The sequence below is a fragment of the Phoxinus phoxinus genome (assembly GCF_949152265.1).
Source record: "Phoxinus phoxinus genome assembly, chromosome: 1".
Classification (NCBI taxonomy): domain Eukaryota; kingdom Metazoa; phylum Chordata; class Actinopteri; order Cypriniformes; family Leuciscidae; genus Phoxinus; species Phoxinus phoxinus.
In genome coordinates, this window is record NC_136876.1 from 37,368,913 (window position 1) to 37,393,496 (window position 24,584).

Genomic DNA, 24,584 nt, shown 5'->3' on the forward strand with positions numbered 1-24,584 from the left:
TTTTCCTCTGATTCCTGACCTCGTGACGATACGATTGCACCCAATGACGTCATTTTGCGCCATGAAAAGTTTTCCGCCATTTTGAATTTTCCGAAAAAGCTACTTTTTCGAACTCCTCCTAGGCCGTTGCTCCAATTTCCATGAAAATTGAATCAGATCATCTACAGACCATGCCGACAAAAAGTTATGGAATTCAAGTTGATTCGCTTAGCAATTTTCGAAAAAACACACAAACAAATTTTACGTAGCGCTTGCGAAAACAGACGTAAGGCTGTATCTCCGCAACGCTTTGTTGGATTCAGACCAAATTTGCCACATGTCATCACAAGCATGACTTGAGGCTACATGCTGCGTTTCGGCGCAGCGCCACCTACTGGTCCGGAGATATGAAAAATGGCTATTTTTGCTTATAACTTCTGAACAGTTTGCCCAAAAATCATCAAGTTGGTCTCGTTAGATTCAGGCCAACATGCTGAGTCGACTGATATCCAATTTTACCATGTCGGCCATTTTGGCTGTCGGCCATTTTGAATTTTGTGCTAAAATGCTGTATTTTAAGAACGCATGAATGGATTGTTACGAAACATGGTATGGGTCATCAGCACGATGCCCTGAAGGAGCGTGAGAAGTTTCGAAACAGCGCCACCTTGTGGTCAAAAGTTATAACAACATTTCCAAAAAGGCTAATAACCTTTGAATACATCTGCCTATTGAAATGCCACTGGTCTCAATAGATTCGCTGGGTCACGCTGAGAACATAGATACCAAGTTTGCCATATTTGGCCGAACTTCCTGTCCGCCATCTTGATTTTCAGTCAAAACCTACTTTGTCGAACTCCTCCTAGACCGTTTGTCCGATTTTCACCAAAATCGAATCGTATCATCTCCACACTGTACCAACAAAAAGTTATGGAATTCGTGTTGATTCGTCAAACCGTTCTCAAATACCGCGCAAACAAATTTTACGTTGTGCTACAGCTACAGATTTAGTGCAAAAGTACTACATCGCCCATAACTCCTAGAGTCCGTTTGTCCTAGACTCAAGTGTCTCACACCACTGTGATCCCTGGCTCAAGGCGGACAAAATGGCTATCTCCAATTTCGATTTAGGCCAGAAAAATTTTCTGCTATGTCGAATTTTGTACGAAACCTACTTTTGCGAACTAGCCCTAGGTTTTTCACCAGATCGGAACCAAACCAGTCTAGGACATTTCTCTGGACTCCCTAGATCAATAATTATCAAAAAAAAAAGTTGAACTTTTGCATTTGGGTGGCTGTAACAGGGTCATTTAGAAAAGGGGCGTGGCAAAATACACTAAAAAGCCTATAAATCCCAAATGAAAACTCAGAACTTCACCAAAATTGATGAGCATATGTGTCAGAACATGGTGAGGAAGCATGCAGAGTTTCATGGAGATCGGACCATAGGTGGCGCTGTAACTGGCAAAAAGACTTCATTCTTATTAGGGGTTCAAGCATGAAATGCTGAAACCCTATTGTAATTAAGGATTCGTAAAACGCATCGTGCAGGCCAAACCGTAAGGCCTAGAGACGTGGCCAGATGGTAGGCCTCAATTTGGGGACAACCTATCAGAGTATAACCCCGAATGGCCCATAGGTGGCGCTACAGCAACCAAAAGTTCAAAATTGCTCATAGCTCTTAGACCGTTTGTCCCAGGATCAAGTGCCCCATATCGTTGGAATCCTTGGCTCAAGACGGACAAAATGGCTATCTCTGATTTGCCCTTAAGGCGCCAATTTCGAGTAAATTGCATTTTTTTTTAAAACCTATTTTTGCGAACTTATCCTTGGTCTTTCGCCCGATCGGAACCAAACCACTGCAATAATATTTTCTGGAGTCTGACAATAAATAATCATCCAAAAAAATAAAATTTTTAATTAACGATCGATAAGGGGAACCAAAATCTTTGATGGCACCAGGGTCACTTTTACTAAAATGGTTATAAATTGTGAACCGGAAGAGATTTTTTTGCTAAACTTGGGACACATCTTCGTGAGCTCAATTTGAGATCACTTGAAAAAAATCGCAACAATTGGCCTCTAGGTGGCACTGTAAAACGGTTATAACTTGTGAACGGAAATAGATATTTTCGCAAAACTTGGGACACATGTTCATGAGCTCATTCTGAGATCGCGTAAAAAAAATCATGACAATTGGCCACTTGGTGGCGCTATAAAATGGTTATAACTTGTGAACGGAATGAGATATTTTCGCTAAACTTGTGACACATGTTCATAAGCTCAATCTGAGTTGACATGAAAAAAATCGTGACAATTGGCCACTTGGTGGCACTATAACAGTAAAAAAAAATCATGAAAATAGCAATAAGCGCACCCAACCGTTAGTCTACTGAAAATTGGCACACAGTGTCTTTGTCCAGGGTGCCATGATTGTCTATGAGAACATTGGTGTATCTAAAAAAACTCAGTATACGTCATTGGCACAAAGCCTTGAAGGACCCTTAGAAGTTTCAAGGAAGCCCGTGTTTTTTTCACAGGAGTGACCTCCTAAGAATCCTTGCCGAGTCCAACAATACCAAACATGCAAACAAAGGAAATTTGAAAACATTGGTAAATAGCTAACAATAACGCCAAAATGTTAAAATTATGATAGGAACTGACAAAAAAATTAATTAAATCCAATCAATTTCACCCATGGATCATTTTGATGCTCTCACATATTTGAAACGAACAATGATTGATTGTGATGAAATTTGTTTTGAATTGGGACTGACGAATCCCCGTCCATACTGTCAATGACCGGTCGCAAAGACCCGACCACTTTAGTTACTGTTGCTATGTCTGACAAGCGACGCCACTCTCACACCACACCAAGTTCTCACGTAGTGAAAAATACATTGCGGATCAGAAAAAAGACAGACATGTACTTTTGATATGAATTTACAAAGTCTCACCTTTCAAATGTAGTCATTTTTAGAGACATTTAAACAATAAATACCGTTTTGTGACTCCTTAATGTGTCTGACAGATCACAAGGTACTCAAAATATTTTGAAACAGCGTCATAACAAAGTTATAACAAAATAACTAAAACAAAATATAAAAAGTTATAACACAATTTTGGAAATTTTGTTATAACTTTTTATATTTTGTTTTAGTTATTTTGTTATAAAGGCTAATAACTTTTGTATAAATCTGGCTATTGAAATGTCACTGGTCTTAATAGATTCCTTGGGTCAAGCTGGGAACATAGATACCAAGTTTACCTTATTTGGCCTAACTTTATAGTCATATTGAATAGTTAATGTATGTGATTTTTCAACCATTTTGCTAAAATTCATCTTTAAATGTCTTCAATTGCTCCTTGCTGCAGTGGGTCTCACACTCCCAGCCACTTTGGCATGTCTTGTCGTCTTGCTTGCGCTTGGCCCCGGTGATTGCTGCTTGCAGCTATATTTATTATTGTTGTTGTTGCTGTTATCGACAAATACTTTTAAGTGCAGCACAATCAAGTTCATATTAGTGTTATTTTATTTAAATACTATTATAATGTTTACTCATATTTTGATAATATTTCGTTTTTATTTATAGTTTTCTATTTTTGGTTTGATTTTAATTAACGTTTTAGTCATTTTGTTGTGATTTTTTTTTTTTTTTTTTTTTAATATATATTTTTTATAATTTTTTCAGTTTTAGTTATTTTAGTATATGAAGTTAAGCTGAATGAAAATTGGAAATGTTCTCAAAAAACTTATTTTATTTCAGAAACTATCTGAAGTTTGTTTTTTAATTTTAATTTTAAATTGAAATGTTATTTAAAATTCCTAAATGTTTTTTTTTATGATTTTAGTTTCATTTATCTATAACAACAATGTTTCATATTAAATAATGAAAATAATAATAATAATTTAGGCACACTGTATGAATAATCTGACAATGAGTGCTTTTGTGTCATGCTTGCTTAGGTCAAGACCTGTTTTGGACTGTATCTAGTGCATTTCAGAGAGTATTATAAGTACAAGCTCACTAAAGTCAAATTGTTTCACTGAGTTCTGTTTCTGCTTCCTCCACAGTGCTACAGTTAAGACTACAGCAGAGGCGCACACGCGAGCAGCTCGCAGACCAGGGCATCATGCCACGTGAGTCTGCATGCTTCATGGAAAAATAACACTTAAATGTCAGCCATTAATGTTTTACAAATTAAGCCTAGACTTTCATGAAGTACTCTGTTGAGACTAAATCTATATGTTAGACAAATGTCTTGCTATTTTAACTCTTAATCCAGCGTCTTTGACAAAGTGCCACACACATTATTACCTAAGCTTTGCACACATACTGTACTTATTCTTCATAAAGTGGAACACATTCACTTCCAGCCACAGCGTGTTTGTGGATTACTCCTTTGGCGGCAGGAGGATGGAGTAAGTTATGCGTGTCGGTAAGGAGAGCAGTTCTAATAAAAGAAAGCGTCTGTTGAGGATACAAACTGATAAGGAAGGAGAGATAGAACAATGGTGTGACTGATGTCTGTCTGGAACAGCGGGAGCTGTCCTGTTCTCTCAGTGCTTGCCGTCTGTATAGGGCCCCTAACGTCATGGTGCAAGCTCCAAGAGTAACAAGAGTGAGTCAGCGGCTGGGCCTGCACTTTTGCTCAGCAAGATCTGTGTTTACCTCCCGGGCTTTATAGTCAATGGTTAGTGGCTCGGATTCTCCCACAAAGACCAATTCTTGCATTCTTTAATCATATCCATGTCAGGATTATACCTTTACTGAAAAGGGTTGTTGTTAGTGCAGCAGACTATTTTAGTTTGGTTAGTCATATACGACTAATCAGGGTGAGCAAAAGATAGTTTTGCTAATCCAGACACAACCACTGTGTCAGAGCGTCCATTTCCTGTTGACTGTGGATTCAACACCTGCAGAAACCCGCCTCCACTCACTCGCACCAGCTCAGAGATCCACTCGTTGACGATCACACGTTCACCTGATTGGTTACAAGGTAGTTTGTGACGTCAGAAACACCAGCGATTTTGAGACTGTCTTTGGAAAATGCTCTGCAATGGTCCTGACTTATGAATGTACATGGTTTGTCTTATAGCGTATTAAAAACACCACAGACATATTCATAACATTAAAAACTTGATTTGCACAACAAAGGGACTTTGGGTAAATCATGTTTTAAGAATGTTTTTTAAAATTTTATGCAATTGCATTGTTTTCAGAGTATATCTTGAATAGATTTTTTTTTAACCCATTGGAATATTTACTTTTGCTTTATGCATAGATTTAACTAAATAGTTTGGTTTATAAATTGTAAAGCACACATTCTCTAAAGTGGGTCAAAATGCTGACTTTCTAGTTTAACTTAAGAAGTTAAGACAATCTAAGATTGTCCTTTAGGGCACAACTCGCCTTTAAGTAAAGAGGTTATTTAGAGCGCAGCTGTTTAACTCAGAAAAATGTTTAAAAGAGTTTTGCACCACGTAACCAAGAGGTTTATGGAGGCTTGTTTCTGCCAGGGAATAAAAAATTAAAAACGTGACTGCGACTTTTCATCTCAAAATTCTGACTTTTTTGAGTTTATATCACACAATTCAAACTTTTTTTCTTGCAATTGTGAGTTTATATCTAACTTTTTTTTTCTTTCAATTGTGATCCCAATAGTCAAAAGTCAAAAATCTGAGAAATTGTATTGCAAGGAAAGTCAGAATTACGAGATATAAATTTGCAATTCTGAGAATTTAACTTTTTCTCGCAATTGCATGTTTATATCTTGTGATTCTGGCTATTGCTCGCAATTCTGAATTGCCACCCTTTTCTTTTTCAGTTATTGACCTTTTTCTTGCAGTTGCTAGTTAATATTCTGCAATTCTATATAAAATATAACATTTTGAGACGTAAATGCACAAATCTGAGAAAAAAAAAGTCCGTTGCAGAAACAAGCTTCCATATGTACTACTATATAATAAGATATTAAATGATGTCATGTCACTTGTCTGTTTTTAAATGAAGATTATTTTCCTTGCAGCGCTGAAGACACCTGCAGTTTTTCATGAGCAGGTCAGAAGTTTGGAGAGGGCAAGGGTAAGACTTCACTGCTCGGAAATATTCTTACACTTATCACTCATTAGTGAAGTGGCCTTTACACAGGTTTAATAATATAATGATATTATGTTAATGATCAATTGGACAGTTAAGCCACACTTAAAAAATTATGAACATTACATTTACAGTTTGGAGATGCCACTTGGTTTTATATTTTGTTATATAATGCAATGACATTCAGACATTTTGAACAATTAAATTCAACAATTTTGTGTACATAATATATTATACAAAATGTATTGCATATAATTTTACTTTGGCCATCAGCCACCCTTTTTTCTATATGTAAACATCCGTCAGCTACTAGTTTATGAGAACAGTAACATGCTGAGATGTATGTTCTCCAGTTTTTTATGAATAATTTACTAAATTCATATTCGTTGCATTTTCTTCAAATACAGACTGAGAATTTCCTGAAACATAAAATCCGTAGCAGACCTGAACGTGCTGAACTTGTCCGCATGCACATTTTACAAGGTAAGCACCTGACCAAAAAAAAGTGACTTCGCTCTCAAGAGCATTTTCAGTGTCAAAAGTTACACTTTTTGAAGCACTTTTTTTTTTGTTTTACTTCCTGGATACTTCATTTGTGATGTAGCTTTAGTATATTCTGAAGCTGTTTATGTATTTCAGAAACCCATGCAGAACCTTCTTTGCAAGCCACTCAGATGAGGCTGAAGAGGGCACGTCTAGCGGATGACCTCAATGAGAAGATTGCACAGCGGCCGGGGCCAATGGAACTGGTGGTGAAGAACATCCTGCCTGTTGACATTGGTAAAAACAATCAAATAATGTATTTACATGCTGAATAATGTTTTTGTGTAATTGCTCTTCTCCGAACATTGCTGTCCCGGCGAAGCTTTGATTCCCGCTCTAACTGCATTATAATGGTGCGTTCATGTCCTCCTGGGAAGTTCGTATTTACAAGGTGGGAAGTCGTGTTTACGACGTCAGGTGCGTTCAAGTCACTTTTGGCGGAGCAAGTGTACCTTCTCTTTATTAACTACACAAAAATACAGCAAGGTTTTTAAACTCTACTTCCAGAAAATGAAGAACAAAAATGTGCATCAGGTGTGTTTTGTTTTTTACGTATTTAATTAATTTATGAAGCCACTGTAAACTTTATAGTTACATATTATATTGTTATTATATTTTGTGCAGGGAATTAGCTTATTTGGTAACACTTTTTACAGCATCATTGTTACATATGTTACATGCAGTTACTTTAGTAATAACTATAATTCATGCTTATTTACATGCAACTAACTCTGAACCAAACCCTAATCCTAACTCTATAGTAAGGACATAGTAAGTTCCTTAATATTACTTAAATGTATCATTACAGTGTAACAAAAACACCTTAAAATAAAGTGTAACCACTTATTTTGTTTTAAATAAAAAAGCCTGACAATGTCACTGCTAAATAAATACCTTTAAAATATTGTGGTATTCCACCACGTTTCTCACCCTGATGCCTTCTGTACACCTAAAGACTTTGAAAAGATTCAGAAAAGACTTTATAAGATTATCAGCTCACATCTAAAGACTTGGTTTCACAGACTCACAGTCTCAGACCACAGATTTTACAAACACTGAATCTTGTAGTGACACTATTTACAAGACTACAACAAATTTTTTCCTCCATTAAAATAGGCATATTTGTTGTTTGATGAGTAAAAATATGTTAATTTATATTGTTTGATTACAATAAATCACTTTCTTTTCCAGGAAAAAAAATCAAATTAGACATTATGTGAACATCTCTTAATAAAGAGTTGACTATTTAATGGGATGACCTAACTTTTTCACATGACTGTATATGGGGGGTTATGAATCTATATCATTATATGATGAGAACAATAGTTTGAACTAAATGTCTTGAAAGGGTATAATTTTAAATGCAGGCATGTCGATGGCTTCGGCAATATCAGTCCACTTCTTTTCTTTTTCCACTCTGTCGTGGTATAAATGGCAGTTTACATCAAAAAGACACGGCTGCTCTGCCCCAACCCGATCACACCAAATGCGTCTATACAGCAAGCAGTGTGTTTATCGTGCAATATATACGCGAAAATGAGTTTTTACGTGCATAGTATACGCATGGATAGCACATGGGTAGGTTTAGGGTGGGGTGCGTGTGTATTATACGCTTGGGTAGGATTAGTGCTGTGGGGTGCGTGTGTATATCACGCAATAAAGTGCGTATCATATGCACGCGCAAAACTGCGTATCATATCCACGTAAAATCTCATTTTCGCGTATTGCACGATAAACACACTGCGTGCTATAGAGACGCATTTGCGTGCTCAACAAGGCGCTCCTCTTTATCCACGGTCCATTTTCGCCTACTTGGCGCTCGTTGTGTTTCCACGTCCGTCGACATGTTTCTTTGTGACTGATGGCTTCCTGTTTCCGTCACTATGACTACGCTAGGACTTGCGATAATATCAAACATGTTTGATATGAAAGACTAGAGAAAGACTGGCATAAATCGGGTCGCCGACTGCAGATTATCCCCTCACATTTAACGATCGAGACGACGGGAGCGCGCCGAGACTCCAGTAAGATTCCTAAAGACTGCCGGTCTTTAGTCTGGGACTGTGAAAATCCTTTGGTGTACGCCCAGCATGACTCGTAAACATCAGGGCTTAAAGAAAATCCAGAGCTTTTCGACGTGACTTGAACCGCTTGGACATAAGTTGTACATAAATATATTTTAAATGTAATTAAATATCTATAATTTATCAGAGCGGGAATCAAGTAAGTGTTTGCATGTGTCACGACAGCTACAGATAAAGCTAAAATAAGCCCTAAAAAAATCTATCTTGATGGATGGTTGCAGAGAAACGTAAAAGGTGAACTCTGACCAATAAGAGGAGGTTTTCCTCACATGTGACTTGCACATTTTGCTACATTTTGAAATGTTGCCTCGTGAAAGCGAACCGAACCAAGAAGAAAATGCAACATTGTAGCAAAATAAACGCCTGTTTCGAAGCAAAGCAAACTATCTACATCTCTGAAAACACCCTAACTTTTGTCTTTTGTTTTTTGTTGGGCACTGCAGTTGCTGAACTGGATGTTTATAACTTCAATGAGGACAGCAGTGAAGCTCTGTCTCCAGAGCAGCCAGCTAGTCATGAGTCCCTGGGCTCTGTATCTTCTCCTATAGAAGCCAGACTACCTGAACCATCCGTTGTATCGCCTCCGATCGGCTCCAAACTCCAGGTCAGCCTCTTAGCAGTCCTTGGTTTCACATCCACACCATATTGACTGATAACCGGTTCAGGAATATTCAGTGCTAATATTACAGTTAGCTTTTGATAATAAAGGTCTGATAAAGAATTAAAGCATATAAAGTAAAAATCCGCTCTCCAGAAGAGCTAAGTTGTCTCTACTTCTACATTTTCACTGCAACTTATCCAGACATCAGCCCTGTGATGCTGGTTAGATTTATGTGTCTCTGTCTCTTCTCATGGCCATATGGCTTTTAATCTCTTTTTATCTCAATAGTGTCCACCTACAACCCAGTACTCAGACTTCCTGAGCAAAACATCAGTAGAAGATGGTCGAGTAATGACTGCCCCTCAGCTAGTCACCGCTGCTGCTCCCACAAAGCCAGGACCCACCCTCGTGAAGGTAAACCATATGTCCTAACCACAGTGATGTCATTTCCTGTCAGTGTTTATTTTCAGAGATAATAGTCAGTGACTCACAGTATTACTGACTAATTTCACAATAGCAACTCCAGCAAAATAATGAAATATACCACACAGACTGTGAACTCAGAAATTAACGGAAAAAATTATGTTAAGGTGTTTTTGCCTACAGATACAAGAACATTATATACACTACCATTCAAACATTTGGGGTCGGCCCAGTTTTTTTTAAATGTTTCCAAGGTTGTGGTAATTTTTATTTCAAATATAATAATGCAGTACAAACGGTAATGTTGTGAAATAGTATTACAATTTAAAATAACTAATAATGTGTTATATTACTGATATATAATAAAATAATAATAATAAAAACATGATAGCAACATGTTCCTTCATGCTAGCAACATGCTAATTCACGCTAGCAATATGTTAAAATATGCTAACAACATGTTATATTAACAACATGCTAAAACATACTTTCAAATAGCTAAAATGTTAGGATGTGTTAAAATATGCTAGCAACATATTAGTGTTTTTAGTAAGACATGCTCCAAACATGTTAGAATTTTTTTCAAATAATGCGACACGTTAACAACATGATCAATCATGTTAGGAAGCTTTTAAAACTTTCAGACAAGCCTTTGTAGTTTTAAAATATAAATGTTTTGTTACATTATAAATGCTTTACTGTCATTTTTATCAATTTAATGTGTTCTTGCTGAATAAAAGCATTAAATTATTTTAAAACAATCTTACTGAACTTTTGAACGGTAGAGTAAATCTTTAGCAAGAAATATTCTGTACCACAGTGTAGACAGGAGAAAAGTAGAGCTGTTGTTTGTCACTCTAAACAGCTTGTTTAGAACAACTTGTCAAAGATATCTTAGGCCAAATCAGTTTGAGAAGAGCACCAGATGCAGAGATAGAAGTGCTAACAGCCGCCTTCTGTCTTCAAGTGGAGGTCAAATGAAACATTCACACTCATAAAGCGGAGAAGAACAAACTTAAGCTGGGGACATAAGAAACAGGAATCAGGCAATAACTTGCTTTTATCATAATCCAAGCCTTCAAAGCATACTCCGCATATTTACTACATGACAACGGGTCACTGCTGACCCTCTCGCACAGTCGCGCTTTGGGAAACCTGTGCACACATACGCCAGCTTGAAATTGTGTTATTACATCCTGATGACTTTCAACTCCCTTCCTCAGAAGCCAAACCATTTTCATGTGTATCCTGTGACGACTCAATATTTTGGAACAATGAGGGTCATATCCCCTCCACGCATCCTGTTTCCTCTTCCTGTGATTTTACGTAGATGTTCATACATATCCCACCTATTCACAGCAGTTGCAAACTTGTGGTTTTACCCACAAATCTCTCAGCTCCTCGTATTCTCATAGTGCTGACACTTCTTGTTAGCAAGAGGACTGAGCTAGTTGAAACATTACGGGAATCACCTGAAATCACAAGTCAAACATGATATATGGTGATATAATTCCAAAGCGGCAGGGTGTTGAATGCAGTCAGTATGTTTGCTGTGTGATTTCTGGTGACACGTTTTTGTTCAATTCTTCCACCCTTGTTTCCATGTAGCAAAGCCAGCCCAAACAGTCCAGTGACAAGAGTCGAAGCAAGAAGAGCAAAGAACCCAAACCACGGATTAAGAAGCTTAAGTATCACCAGTACATCCCGCCCGACCAGAAGCACGAACCCAATGAAGCCCCGATGGACTGTGCATATGCCAGGCTCCTTCAACAACAGCAGGAGTTCCTGCAGCTCCAGATTATCAGCCAACAGCAACAGCATTACAATTACCAGGCCATATTACCAGCACCACTCAAGTATGTGTCTCATTCCCAGTAAAGTTTCCAACATTTGAGGCCCTTTCTCATGACATCCACCTCTTAATCACAAGCACCATGTCTCAAAATGACAAGAGGATTTTCTCATTTAATAAATCACATAGTATGTAATATAATGTACACAATATAGTATAATATGATGATTATTATCTGATTCATGTTACACTTGACCTGCGCACACTGTAGCTTGACACTTATCTTCAATGTTCAATACATTGGGAAACTGGCATGAGAAACACACACAAAAAAATATATATACTAGTTCCTCTTATGTGATGTCAGTTAATCATTGGTTACGGACCAGTGCAATTGCATATGATTCTGATATCAAGTTCAGCTCTGACATTAAAAGGATTTATTATGAGCCTGATTGATTTGCAAAAAGAAATTTGCAGCTCAGAAAGGAATGTGAGCGTTGTGTGCTATGAGCGATATCCTTTAAATAATGGCTTTGCCTATTAATCTTGTCTAACAGACCTGTCATCACCACAGCTGTAGTATGGCAGTTCCTCATATTATTTTCCAATTTGGCTTTTGTTGCCACAAGATATACCTCTGCTTCTATTGTGTAGAAGGGCTGCTTATTGTGAATGATGAGAGAACTGGAAGTTCCTATTGCATTTAAAATACCCCATACTCCTCTGCAGGCCAGTAGCTGAGAGTCAGAACAGCTGCCCCAACATCACCCTGAGCACCAGCCCAAGTCTTCCCTCTCCCATCATGGTGTCACTGCCAAATATGGCTTCTTCACGTCCCAACAACACCTTGACCAGTCGTAAAACCGGGTCTCTGCCTGCCAACCTAGATGAGATGAAGGTGGGTAATATGCCCAATAATTTTTCCACGTCGAATAGATAAGTGTGCAGAAGTACAGTTGTTCTTATGTCTTCTAGGTGGCTGAGCTTAAGATGGAGTTGAAATTGCGTGGACTTCCTGTGTCCGGCACTAAGACAGACCTCTTAGAAAGGCTTAAGTCCCACCAGGAGAGTTCTCAGTCTACTACAACCATAGATTCAAACATCTCCAAAACTGCTTTGCATCCTGAAAGCATGAGCACAACTCCGCCTGTGTCTCCTGAGAGGTCTGAGGCCTCCAACACCAGTATGGAGGACAGCAGAGACAGTTTCACCAAACCTCTGTGCACTTTGTCTCCAGCCCACCCGCCGACAGGCACCTCCCCCCTCAAACCCACACCTGAAGACATGACCATGAAAATCAAGTTCTCCGAAAAAGACCAGCGCCTCCACGAGAAGGAGCGTCAGATTGAGGAGCTGATGCGTAAGCTGGAGCAAGAGCAGCGGCTGGTGGAGAAGCTGAAGATCCAGCTGGAGGTGGAGAAAAGGAGTCAGCAGGGTGGAGGGCAGCAGCCTGAACCCAATCCATCAGTCCAGGTCAAAGAGGAGAACAGCGCCGCCCCTAGCTGTAACTCCAAGCGGAGTCCCATGCCACAAACTACAGGTGTGAAACAGGAAGAGCCTCATGCCCAGATGCACCACACCCCAGTCCAGCAGTTCTACATCAACACCCAGCAAGTCCCTCAAGTGCTGAATCAGCAGACACTGATCAACACTCAGCCTGCCACTCAAATCCTGTTGCCCATCAGCCTGCCCAGCAACTCCATCAGCACACAGGTCTCTTAAAATTCATGATATGCCGGTTCAATTTACAGTTAAGAAAACGGCATATTTATTTGGAGTTTTTCTCTTTACTTTGCAGGCACAGACCGTTCTCCAAACAACAATGCCCAGTTTGCCTCAAACCATCGTACAAACGCCACTTCTGCAAACACAGACGTCCAATAATGCGCATTCAAATCAGACACCATCTCCACCTCAGGTGAGCAAATCGCTTCTGTGTGATTTTCATCTAGTGAATGGCAATGCGTTATCACGCACTAAAAACATCTTCGCAGTCATATAGCAATGTCCTGGCAATCACCCTCTGCACTCTTGAAAGTGCATGGTAAATGCCTAAAGGCTGTGACATACCAGCTGACGGTTGTCCACCAACCAATATTGGGCCATTGTTGAGGGTTCGGACCCCCGTCAGCAACTTTTTGACAATTGACCCTTCGAAAAAGACTGACCCCGTCCGACAAGCTATGGCACTCTCATGCCACACATGAATTCTCACGCAGTGAAAAATACATTGTGGAGCAAAAGACACTTTGTCAATTTTTTTAGAAATTCAAACAATAAATGCTATTTTGTCTTTAATGTGTCGCAACAGAATGAGTGCCTCAGATCAAGCTGCACGTGAACCGATCATACAGCACAAAATAAACCTGAATGAACATCAGAAGTTAGAGAGAGAGATTTATTTATCCTTTCGGAAAATTGGTATGTGCCATACATACAGCACATCTGATACATTTATACAAAGACAATAAAACAATTTGACAAGACGGAATACAATACAAAATATATAACAAAATTTCCCTCACCCCAACCACCCCCGCACATACACTAAATAGTAAAGTGTAGTTACCGGTATGCATACTGCGACAGTCCAGCTGGAGAGAAAGTGCATGGTGCTATTTAAAGTGCTGTCCTGCAGGTAAATTCTTATTCATCAGTGTAATGCTAGTTGGGATGAATGACTTACTGCCTCGATTTGTTTGGAAAGAAGGTAGCCTAAACCTCCTCCCTGATGGCAACACCTCATATGCCTGGTGTAGGGGATGTGACATATCCTTATAGATTGCTTGACCTTTCTTGAGCACCCTTCTTTCACAGGTAATAGCCATACTGTCTAGTTTTTCCCCCGCAACCTTGCTGGCCAAGTTGACTATCTTGCTCAGTCTATTTTTGTTGGTCACTGACAGAGAGAAATACCAGGCAACACAACAAAAAAGTAGCATGCTCTCCACAAATGAGTGATAAAAAAGCATCATCAAATCTCTATCCACTCTAAATTGTCTCAGTCTCCGCATAAAATGCAGCCTCTGCAGCCCCTTTTTATAGATGGTGTCAGTATTACTGTTCCACTGCAACTTATTGTCTATTATTGTGCCTAAGTACTTGTACTCGGCTACAATCGCAACATCCTCTCCATGTATAACCAAACACTGGTGAAACTGGCTCCCAGTTCTGTAATCCAGTATTATTTCCTTTGTTTTCTTTATATTTAAAAGAAGACAGCTGGACCTACACCAGTCTGCGAATTGATCCACCCAGGCCCTGTAGTTGGTCTCATCACTATTCTGTATTAACCCCACTATTGCTGTGTCATCTGCAAATTTTATTGTGAGATGCTCAGATGTATTACTTCTACACTCGTTAGTGTAAAGAGTGAACAATACTGGTGAGATGACACTGCCTTGTGGGGATCCTGTATTGGTCATAATCGGGGAGGACACAGCTTCATTTACCCTAACACACTGTGTTCTCTCCGTCAGAAAGGACTCAACCCACCTAATTATATTAGGATTTACCCCTAACTGCCCTAGCCTCTCCATCATAATGTGGGGCCTGATGGTGTTAAAGGCGGAAGAAAAATCTATAAAGAGAACCCGGGCATATCGTTTGGGCTTATCCAGATGGCAATAGATATTATGGAGCATATACAGAAGAGCATCATCTGTGCTCCGCTTGTTTCTATAGGCAAACTGTAAAGGGTCGATATTACATTGCACATCATTAAAAAATATGTCTCAGAACGATTCTTTCTAAGCTCTTCATCACGATTGATGTTAGGGCAACTGGACGATAATCATTTAAATCGGCTGGTCTTGCTACTTTAGGTACTGGTACTATGAGCGAAGACTTCCAGGCTTTAGGAATGTAGTGTGTATCTAATGACTTTTGAAAAAGCTGGCAGAAAATTCGGCTAAGTTGTTCACTACACTTCTGCAAGACCCTTCCACTTATTTGATCAGGGCCTGGTGCTTTTTTAAAATCAATTTTATTAAAAACTCTACGCACCTCATCTGCTGTAATAGTTGGAGGAGTACCATACTGTAGCTGCTGTCTAATGGCATCACGCTCCAGGAGAAAGTCTGATGTTTCGAACCGTGCGTAAAAACCATTCAGTTCATTTGCAAATGCTTGATCATCTCCATTTGTATCTATATGCCTTTTCTTCTCTTCCTTCCCTATCATTGTATACATCCCTAGCCATGCATGTTTCAAGTTATTCCCCCTCATTTCCGCCTCAATCTGCCGTTTATAACGGCAGATTGGTTGTTAAGTTGTTTCAACTGCAGAAAGACGCCAATACACACCATTTTCAAGTTTGAGTCCACCGATATTAATGTACTAACACTTATGCCTGGTTGGTTCGTCGGAAAAAATGGCGGATTCTGCATTATGATTGGTCAAAACGTCTATTAGTCAAACTCCCGGCAAAGGGTGAATTGAGCATGTTGAATCTGTGGCACAGCCCATTGGTAAGAGAGATCACCCTGATTGGCTGTTCAGCTTAGTGAACCAGTGCTTGACAAAAAAACAGAAGTTAAGAAAACAAGCAAACTACAAAGTGAAGAGGCTTGGAACTCCCTGGAAACAAAACGCATTAAGCAATGCCCTGGCCATAGAAAAATTAGTATCAGTCAACCACTAATTCTTATATGCGCTGTTTTAGACATACACCGAGTACGTTCCCTTTCGAGAACGGTCACTTCGTTTACTTCAATGTAAAGTACAAGGTAATTAGGATATGAATAATTCTAATTTATAAAGACACCACAAATCACAAACAATAAAGTTTTACATTGAAGTAAAATAATAAAACTAATACAACAATTAGAAATTCATTGTATTCTCTTAGTTGTGTTGTTGTGCATGTATACTTTAGGGTGCTTGTACAGTAGATCTTAACCTTTTCTTTTGCTCTGAGTGTTCCGACACTTCATAAATCCAGTTCAGTTGACTACTGTGATGACAAGGCCCAGACGCATTTCTCTCTGATTTGGCACGTAGCTTGAAATGGAAAGCCTTTCTGAGGCCTGCTATGTGTTTTGCACTTATCTCTGATGTTGCCCTGGCAATAGCAGTTCAGTTCAGGTGATGCATTACCCTCTCAACAACATCAAATGCAGACCTGGCTATTTAAGTGACAGAAGTAGAAAGTACAGAGAAAATCAGAAAGAACACTTATCAAGAAGACAGGGAGTTGGTTCAAGAACAAGAGGCCTCTGGTTACACACTAATATAAAATGTTTTACTCGCACAGTGCAGTGGGCCTAATTCTGCCTCCTGATGTATGTGTTTGCAGGCTTTACCCCTGTGTGGAAGCTCGCCTTCTGGGTTTGAGTACAGGCAGAACCAGAACCAGCCCATGGCAGATCTGCCCCAGTGCTTCCTCAACAACTCACCTAGAGTCTCGCCCAGACACACAACCCCAAACGGACCCATTAACAAAGTAAGACAAACTGATCTCTCTACTCACAGAAGTCTGTTCTCTATGGCCATGTGTCCACAAAAGCATTTTTTGTCAGCTGAAAATTCCATGTGCTTGAGAACGCTTTAAAGGTGCAGCATTTAACTCCTTATCTGGTACACCCTTGGAGGAACTGTAAAAAAAAAATCATAATTAATATTGTGGTAGCCTGTGGATGTACAATAATCTGGTACAGGCATGAATACTCAGAGACCAGCAATATTAACTTATCCTCTACTGACGGTTGGTCAGTGTAGTATTTGTTCCACCCAAGACCAGAAGAAGACAATCCATCGCTCTGGGCAAAATTGGCATATGCTGCCCGCTACGTTCAAATTTTTGAGAGAAAAAAAGCCACTTTATCACATATTGACCCCTACTGTTGACTTAAGACAGGTTTAATGAATTAATACAGTTGACTCACCATTTAAAAGAGGACATTTCTTGCTTTGGCTGCTGCAAACTCTTCAATTACCTTGGAGTAATCCAATTTGTGACGGATTTGGTGCTCAATTGAAATTTTGGCCAATCCATTTAAACATTCTTCCACCCCTCCTTCACTGTGATTGAATGGCTGGGGAAAAGGTGACTGGGATGAACACTGTGTTTACCAACATTTTACAACATTTTACCAACAAGTGCCCAGTAATCTGCGTGAAATAGATGTTCTGTGAGTCGTCACGCTGCTGGCTTTTAAAAAAATTTGGCACTCCTATTGCAAACAATTGAAAAAAATACTCAGGCCTCAGGGGAAAAAAGTTTTGGTGGACACAAAGCTTAAGCCTGTAATATTTAGCATGCACAAGTACATGAACATCAATTATCCTAGTTATCACAAGCTGCGTTTCATGAGTTGATGCGCTCCAAAAATAGCTTAGGTCTTGTAATGCAACACATGGCTTTCTCAGTGTTGCCACAAGGGGTGCTATATTGACTTTAACTGTCTATTTCAGGGCTCGGCAACTTATGGCACACAATTTAAAGTCCCTCAAACTTGCATACGGACGTACATTTTGATGTAATCATTCCTCATAGTCACACAGCCTGTTTTATTAAGTTAGGAGCTATAAATGCTATTTAAGTGTGAGATTTTAACCTGCGGTAGAGCGCAGATCCGACAAGCCATTTGTGCGACCCAAGGGCCATGCTTTTGGGATTATCTCTCCGTGTGTCATAGGTTACCGACCCCTGGTCTACAAAGTGGGAGAGTAAACCGTCGTCTTGTTAGTTAAATATCATTTTGGCATAATATCTGGTTTAATGAAACCAGAGCGGATGTCAAGTATGCACAACAAATACACATGCTAGCAACATGTCAACAACCTCTCAATACAACTTTATGATTGTATAGCAACCACCCAGAACACACTACAAACTGCATAGAAACATGCTAACATGTGTGCACTCTTTGTTGTCTAGTGCTTCATTATATGCTATATATTACACTGTTTGTCAATAACCCATATTACACAGTTTGAAAGTTATATTGTTTTGTTCAGCCTCCATCACCTTGTCAGCTCAACTATATCCTTCAGCCATCGACATTCCCAAATCACCGCAGCCCAAAGAGCAAAGACCCACCCCGTTACGAGGAGGCCGTCAAACAGACCAGAGGCCTACAAGCCAAAATGCAGGTAATTTTAAAGTTAAGCCCAAAATATACTTCAGCTTTGATGCAAATGCTTAGACTTTCAAAGCATTCTCCATTTGATAGCATGCACAAACTGAAGAACATGCACACATGCATGAACTCGACACATTCCAGGCGGCAACATAGTGTCGGGCCACATCTGGAACATGTGAATTCCATGCGTACCAGATGTGGGCTGGATCTGGGCCGACACTATGTTGCGGTCTGGGATGCACACTAGGAAGTTTCAGTGTCTGCACTATTTTCTCTCCGGAAGTTATGACAGAAAAAAATGTCTCAGGACTCATTTAAACTAGAGTTGTGTCTATCGTTGTTGCCGTCTCCAGTAGTTTGTTGTTTTTGTTTTGTCTCTTCCATTTCTTTTTCAACCGTGAAACAACAGGCCAGGCCAGTGGCCAGTTGCATACATTGAAATGTATTTTGAACACTTTACTATTGTCTTAATACCTCATACTCTTCCATAAAGGTTCCCACTGCTACCAGTCAGCACATGGACGATTTGTTTGACGTTTTGATTGAGAGTGGAGGTGAGAACTGTGTAAAGAAAGAACCACAGAACAGGTCTTTGATTTTAGCTCCAATAGATTTGTATAACTAAACCATTTTCTGTGCTTTCCCTTCCAGAAATATCCCCTCTGGCCAGGCAGGATCCTTCTCTGGATAAACTTATGCCAGTGACGGTAAACATCACCACCCTGCCCATCAACACTGTGCTGTCACGTCCTCCCCCGCGAATACACGTTGCCCGCACGCCCAATCAGACCCAAGCACATCCACCCAGCCTGCTGACCCTGGCCTCCGATAACCAGCTGGAGGTCCTGCTGGAGGACGCTGGGCCGCAGTCCCAGAGGCTGATGGAGGAGCTCAAAAACCAGCTGCTGGAGCGGTCCCACTCCCCAATGGACACTTCAGATCTGACCTTCACCGACACACCCTCATCCACCCTCCATCTACAAGACACCGGCCTTGATAACATGGAGTGGTTGGACCTTACGATCCCAGGTCCTGCTGGAATCTCCTCTCCGACTGTCTTTTCCTCTGATTTCTTAGACTCAACTGATCTACAGTTGCACTGGGACTGAGCTCACAAAGGGATCAAGATGGGAGACTTTCAAAATAAAAAAGATCTATTGACCCTTAGGGACCATTAACAGGCGTGCAGTGCACAGTCAGACTCTTGTAAAGCTCGGCATCCGTGGATGTGGAGTGATGCTCTGTGCGCAAACAGATGTGACCATCATTAATTATCAGCTTTTCTCATTTGTGCCTATAAGTGCAGGTTTGTTTGCTGTTATCATCACCAACACCTTTCAAGGCAGAAAAAGAATGTAGAGACACTGTTTTTCACCTATATACTTTGGCAGTGAACTTCTGCTTTTCATATTTTGAAGCAGTCTGTGAAACTGCTGGCCTATATTATATAGAATGTTGTTTTTTAGATTGTGATTTAGTATAATGCCTTTTAATTGACAGAATATATATTAGATTCACATCACACATTTTGCAGCAAGTAAGAATTATACATACAATATGCCTTTGCTAGTTACGTTATCCAGAAACTTTCTAGTTTTGGAATTGAAAGGTATAGTTCATCCAAAGGTATTATTCTCACCCTCATGTCATTCTAAACTTGTATCTTTTTCTCTGTGGAACACAAAAGATGTTTTGAAGCCGTTTCAGCTGTTCTGTCTATAAAAAATCAGTAAGTTTAAACATTTTGGACGTAAAGGTAGCATGCAATTAATCCATACGACTTGACTATTATATTCCAATGCGACAGGATCATTTTGTATGATGTTTAATTTACAAAGATTGTGAAGAACACTTCCAAATGATGCCTATATATATAGCCGACTTCCCTATGTTCCTCAACAGTTTATAGGTCTTATTGTGATCAAATCATCTGTGTATGTTTAATTTTAGTTTTTTACCTCGTAATTTTTTTATCAAAAACCCCTACATTTCAATCTGTACATCATAAAGGTAATGTGAAATGGATACATATCGATCACTTTTTATGTTCTTTTTGGAGCTTGAAAGTTTCAAACGAAATCCCAATGACTTAAAAATATTTTAAAAAGCAGCTGAAACATTCTTCAAAATATCTCATTTTGTGTTCTGCTGAAGAAAGAAGCCATGTGAGGTGAGTGAATGATGACAGAATTGTAATTTTGGGTTGAACTATCACTTTTTAACACAGATTTTGCAAATATATCACGGTCAATGAGCTGTTAGCCGTTGCATTAGGGTACTCAAAATTGTGGCAGCTAAATAATAACATTTAATGTATGAAAATTTCAAATTTATTTAGTGCGTGGACTGGGGAAGGTTAGAGCAAGTTTGTTTACCAAACCCGTCATGGGGCCAAAGAGAGGGAGGGAGATTAGGGGCCATTATCATCTCTAACAAAAGAGTAGAGACACGATTTAGCTCTTACAGACCAGCTGAATTGGCACTGCTGCGTGACTTGACCAGGGAAACACTAAACTGGACCAGTGAAATTTCCATATTCATATGAGGCGATCAGAATGACATCGGAGAGCAGCAGCATTTTGATTGGTCAGACTCTTTGCTGCAGTAGAGTAGACTTTTGCTTTGGATTTAGATGAACTGCTGAGGCCTTAATTCACTATATTTCACAGAATTCAAGCTTCTTTCTACATAACCACTGAAGTACAGATAGCTGGCGGGTGATATGCTTTTGTGAATGTACCTAAACCTCATCTTCTCAAGTTATTTGTCAGATTGAATTAGATTTCAGTCCAAATGTTTTTTAGTTTAGATAGATTTTCTATCAAATGTGACAATGTAGCGACATCTGCTGGAATGTTTTGAAAAAAGTTTTCTTTCTTTTTTATCCACACTTCCTTTCGATGTATCACTCTAAGAAATGTTTCTTTGCAGTGTTTGACAGATATAATAACAGATTTCCCCCTGGACACTTTGTGAAAATATGCCAAATAATGCATTTACTTGACCTTGAACTGATCATGAGCTCAGACAATCATTTCTAAATCCAAACACGTCAACATGAAAGAATGTATTTCTATATTTAGAAATGTAATTACCACATTTCTGTCTCTGACAGAGACCCAAAGCTTTTAATTTTGTAAACATGCAATTTTACTGCATTTATGCAGTTCTCACACATATATATTATTTTTTTTTTTACACATATTTTATGCCTCTATAAATATTTTTATGTTGAAAAAAAAGACGTGGTGAGGCAAAACCCTATTACAAAACCTCAGATGAACCTTGTATTCTTTTTTTAGAGTAATTGCTATTTGTTATTAAGAGGTAAAGAAGAGAAATATTTGAAAACATACTGACCCTTTGAAGTGCGATGTAGATCATATGCCTCATATTTTGCACAGTGTATATATTTTTACAATATACATTTTTATACAAATGTATTTGTGCAACTGTAAATATTTTTGGAGGTTTTCTTTGTACATATCTTTATTGTATATACAGCTTTTTATCATTAAAATGTTTCTGTATTTGAAACCACTGAAATGACTTGTTTGGCCCTCCAAAACACAGAACCATGTTCCAGCAGTGCATAACCTCAGTTATGATTCAAGGAAAGCTACACAATAAATAAACTTAACATTTGACATTGTACCAGAGATAATATGTTTCTCAAAGGAAAGATCATAACTTATGGTCTACAAAACAAGATTGTGTTTTTATCAGCTGAAGAACTCCTACTCCATTACATCCAAAAGCAATCAGGAATTTTGTCATAGTATTGCTTCTTGATTCCATTGTTTTATATTCCTAATAGTGTAATAACCCAAAATAAAAACTTAGCATTGAAGTTCAAACCAGAAGACTGGAAAGTCACCCTGAAGATTCAGACATATATTCCGTTTTCCTTTCGCATAGTTCTGGAACGTTTTAAGGTTAGCCGAAAGCTTGGCTTGGTCCCTGCAGAGAGGAAACAATATCGGATATCACAATTGCATCCTTTAAGGCACGCAGGTAATTCCATGGGGATTGTCCCTGTAAAAAGTTCAGTATGACATCTCCGAAACAATTCCAGCCGCCTTAGTTGTGTGCAATATTCAAAAATAAGACTCTTCAGTACAGATGCTGGTGATTAAGTTCAATTGACATTATTACAGTTCCATTCCTCAGAACTTTTTGCACGTGTTTATATTACTGCGACATTTTGGACATTTGTGAATGACGTCTTTGCAGTTATCCACGAAGAACGGGATTAGACAGCAGCCAGCTACACAACTACACAAGAAACAGTCATAAACACAAATATGTCATGACAGAAAGACAAGGGTAATCGCATACAGGACCATGAATGAGAATAAATAAAGCAAATTAGGTAAATAGTTCAACTCACCAAAAAACCATGGAAATCAAACACACAAGATAAGTCAAACTGCCAGCTTTGGTCATGACCTCTGTGGTTACATATTGGCGACAGAACGGACACTGGGTCTTAGAGGAGTGTCGAGGAAGTTGCTTAACATCCAGAATAACCTGCGGGGCTAAGAAAACACACAAGACGCTTTCAGGAAGCTCTGGTCCTGTTGTATTTTGTATTGACGTAGAAGAAATTGTAAATGTAACTGTAATTAAAACATTAATAGACTATATACAAATAGTGAGTTCTTCATTATCACTGCAATTAAATTATTATTGTTTAATTATCTCATATGTAGCCTACTTTTTTACACTACACTTATTATAAAGTGTTACCTATTTTTTCTTGTTAGTTCATGTTAACTATTGTAGTTAACTAATGCTAACAAATGGAACCTTATTGTAAAAGTGTTACCGTTAAAAAAACAAAAACGTACTAACCTGGAAACGGAGGTGGATTGTCTATAAATATGACGCCAGATGACTTAGTTGTGTCTGCGAAATAAAAACATACAAACATATGACAACTATACTTTTAAATAGGCCTACGACTACAGAGGTCAGCTTCCAAATGTTTGAATAGCTATATTTGGCAAACCTCATGAGGAGTCATTTTACCTATTACATGAGAGCCCTCTTCTTGCACTTTCTCAAGTTGAATCTTCCTGTCAGAGAGAATTTTAAGATCCTCGTCAATTTGTTGAAGTTCTCCAGTTTCTTTGGAATACTCTGTTGGTCACAAAGATCAAGTGTGAGTAACAAAACATCAGTGTATTCCCGTTAAAATCTCTGTATTCACATACATTTCTTCATTTAAAAAATAATCTCCAAATGTCTTTCAGTTTCTTTGCTTCATTTGTAAGTCGGTTAATAATTCATCAAATAGTTCCATCGACTCGTACTAACGTTGCTCATTTTGCCCGTTGTTTCGCTTGAATTGGATTAGCATGGCCAGGACATTGCGTCTATCCGTGAGATGCTGTCTGCGAAAGGACAGCTTGTTCAGCTCCTCATCGACACTCGAAAAATGCTCATCAGAGTATTGAGGCATGTTGAGGGTTGAGACGGCAGCTCACTTAAACATCCGAGAGCCTCATAACTTCATACAGTGTCCTCTCTGAAAGAGATGCAACAAGTGTCTAGTCAAGAATACTGTTTCATAGTTTTTTTCCTGATATGAAAAATACTACTTAACCCAAGCACAATTACAATGTGAATAAACAGTAAATATCTGTTTTAAGTAAAAGTGGTTCAAAATGACAAATAGTTACCCATGTGTGCTGTTGCTTCTCATCAGTCGCTCTTCACATTCATTGCAGTTTAAAGGAAATAAATGGAAAGGAAATAAGAGGCTGGTCATCATATTACTGTAGTGTAACAGTACGAGGAACATGTTCACAATATTTAAAGTGTGTGGTTTACCTGTATTTTACTAAATTCATGGCATGTCACGACAGGGGTCTGTAACTGTCTATATAGTTTATATATAGTTTATATATAGTGTTACAGCAGGTTCTGGTGGGACTATATTAAAATAACAACAAGGGGAATAAAACTGCA

General features: G+C 38.8%; 2 protein-coding genes across 7 annotated transcripts in view; one reads left to right on the forward strand and one right to left on the reverse strand.

Annotated features, from left to right (window-relative positions):
- mrtfbb (myocardin related transcription factor Bb) overlaps nt 1–21,600 on the forward strand; it is a 45,605-nt gene extending 24,005 nt beyond the window's left edge. For all 5 annotated transcript variants that reach the window (XM_079635756.1, XM_079635760.1, XM_079635759.1 and 2 more), the window contains 14 exons: nt 4,055–4,120; nt 6,010–6,065; nt 6,488–6,563; nt 6,720–6,860; nt 9,151–9,311; nt 9,597–9,722; nt 11,340–11,587; nt 12,256–12,424; nt 12,502–13,239; nt 13,325–13,444; nt 16,823–16,969; nt 18,487–18,621; nt 19,105–19,165; nt 19,263–21,600. In XM_079635756.1, the coding sequence (XP_079491882.1) occupies nt 4,055–4,120; nt 6,010–6,065; nt 6,488–6,563; nt 6,720–6,860; nt 9,151–9,311; nt 9,597–9,722; nt 11,340–11,587; nt 12,256–12,424; nt 12,502–13,239; nt 13,325–13,444; nt 16,823–16,969; nt 18,487–18,621; nt 19,105–19,165; nt 19,263–19,720 (2,702 nt within the window). In that variant the 3' untranslated portion in view covers nt 19,721–21,600. The remainder of the gene's footprint in view (nt 1–4,054; nt 4,121–6,009; nt 6,066–6,487; nt 6,564–6,719; nt 6,861–9,150; nt 9,312–9,596; nt 9,723–11,339; nt 11,588–12,255; nt 12,425–12,501; nt 13,240–13,324; nt 13,445–16,822; nt 16,970–18,486; nt 18,622–19,104; nt 19,166–19,262) is intronic.
- A 640-nt stretch (nt 21,601–22,240) lies between these two features.
- LOC307010802 (uncharacterized protein) lies at nt 22,241–24,580 on the reverse strand. Of its 2 annotated transcripts, XM_079635797.1 has the most exons (7): nt 24,447–24,565; nt 24,296–24,326; nt 23,931–24,141; nt 23,643–23,753; nt 23,466–23,519; nt 23,002–23,149; nt 22,241–22,886 (listed from the first exon to the last, which is right to left on the reverse strand). In XM_079635797.1, exons 3-7 carry the CDS (start codon nt 24,073–24,075, stop codon nt 22,778–22,780), a joined length of 567 nt encoding a protein of 188 aa, XP_079491923.1. In that variant the 5' UTR covers nt 24,076–24,141; nt 24,296–24,326; nt 24,447–24,565; the 3' UTR covers nt 22,241–22,777. The 2 variants fall into 2 exon arrangements, with proteins under 2 accessions (XP_079491923.1, XP_079491922.1); XM_079635796.1 differs by having other exon boundaries at nt 24,296–24,580.
- Between the last annotated feature and the right edge of the window lie 4 nt (nt 24,581–24,584).

Coding starts and splice junctions, on each gene's coding strand:
- LOC307010802 (XM_079635796.1), bottom strand. CDS start 24,075: ATGCCTCAATACTCTGATGAGCATTTTTCGAGTGTCGATGAGGAGCTG. Junction 23,520..23,642: donor AGAGGGCTCTCATGTAATAG/GTAAAATGACTC, acceptor TTTATTTCGCAG/ACACAACTAAGTCATCTGGC. Junction 23,150..23,465: donor CAATCCACCTCCGTTTCCAG/GTTAGTACGTTT, acceptor GTGTTTTCTTAG/CCCCGCAGGTTATTCTGGAT.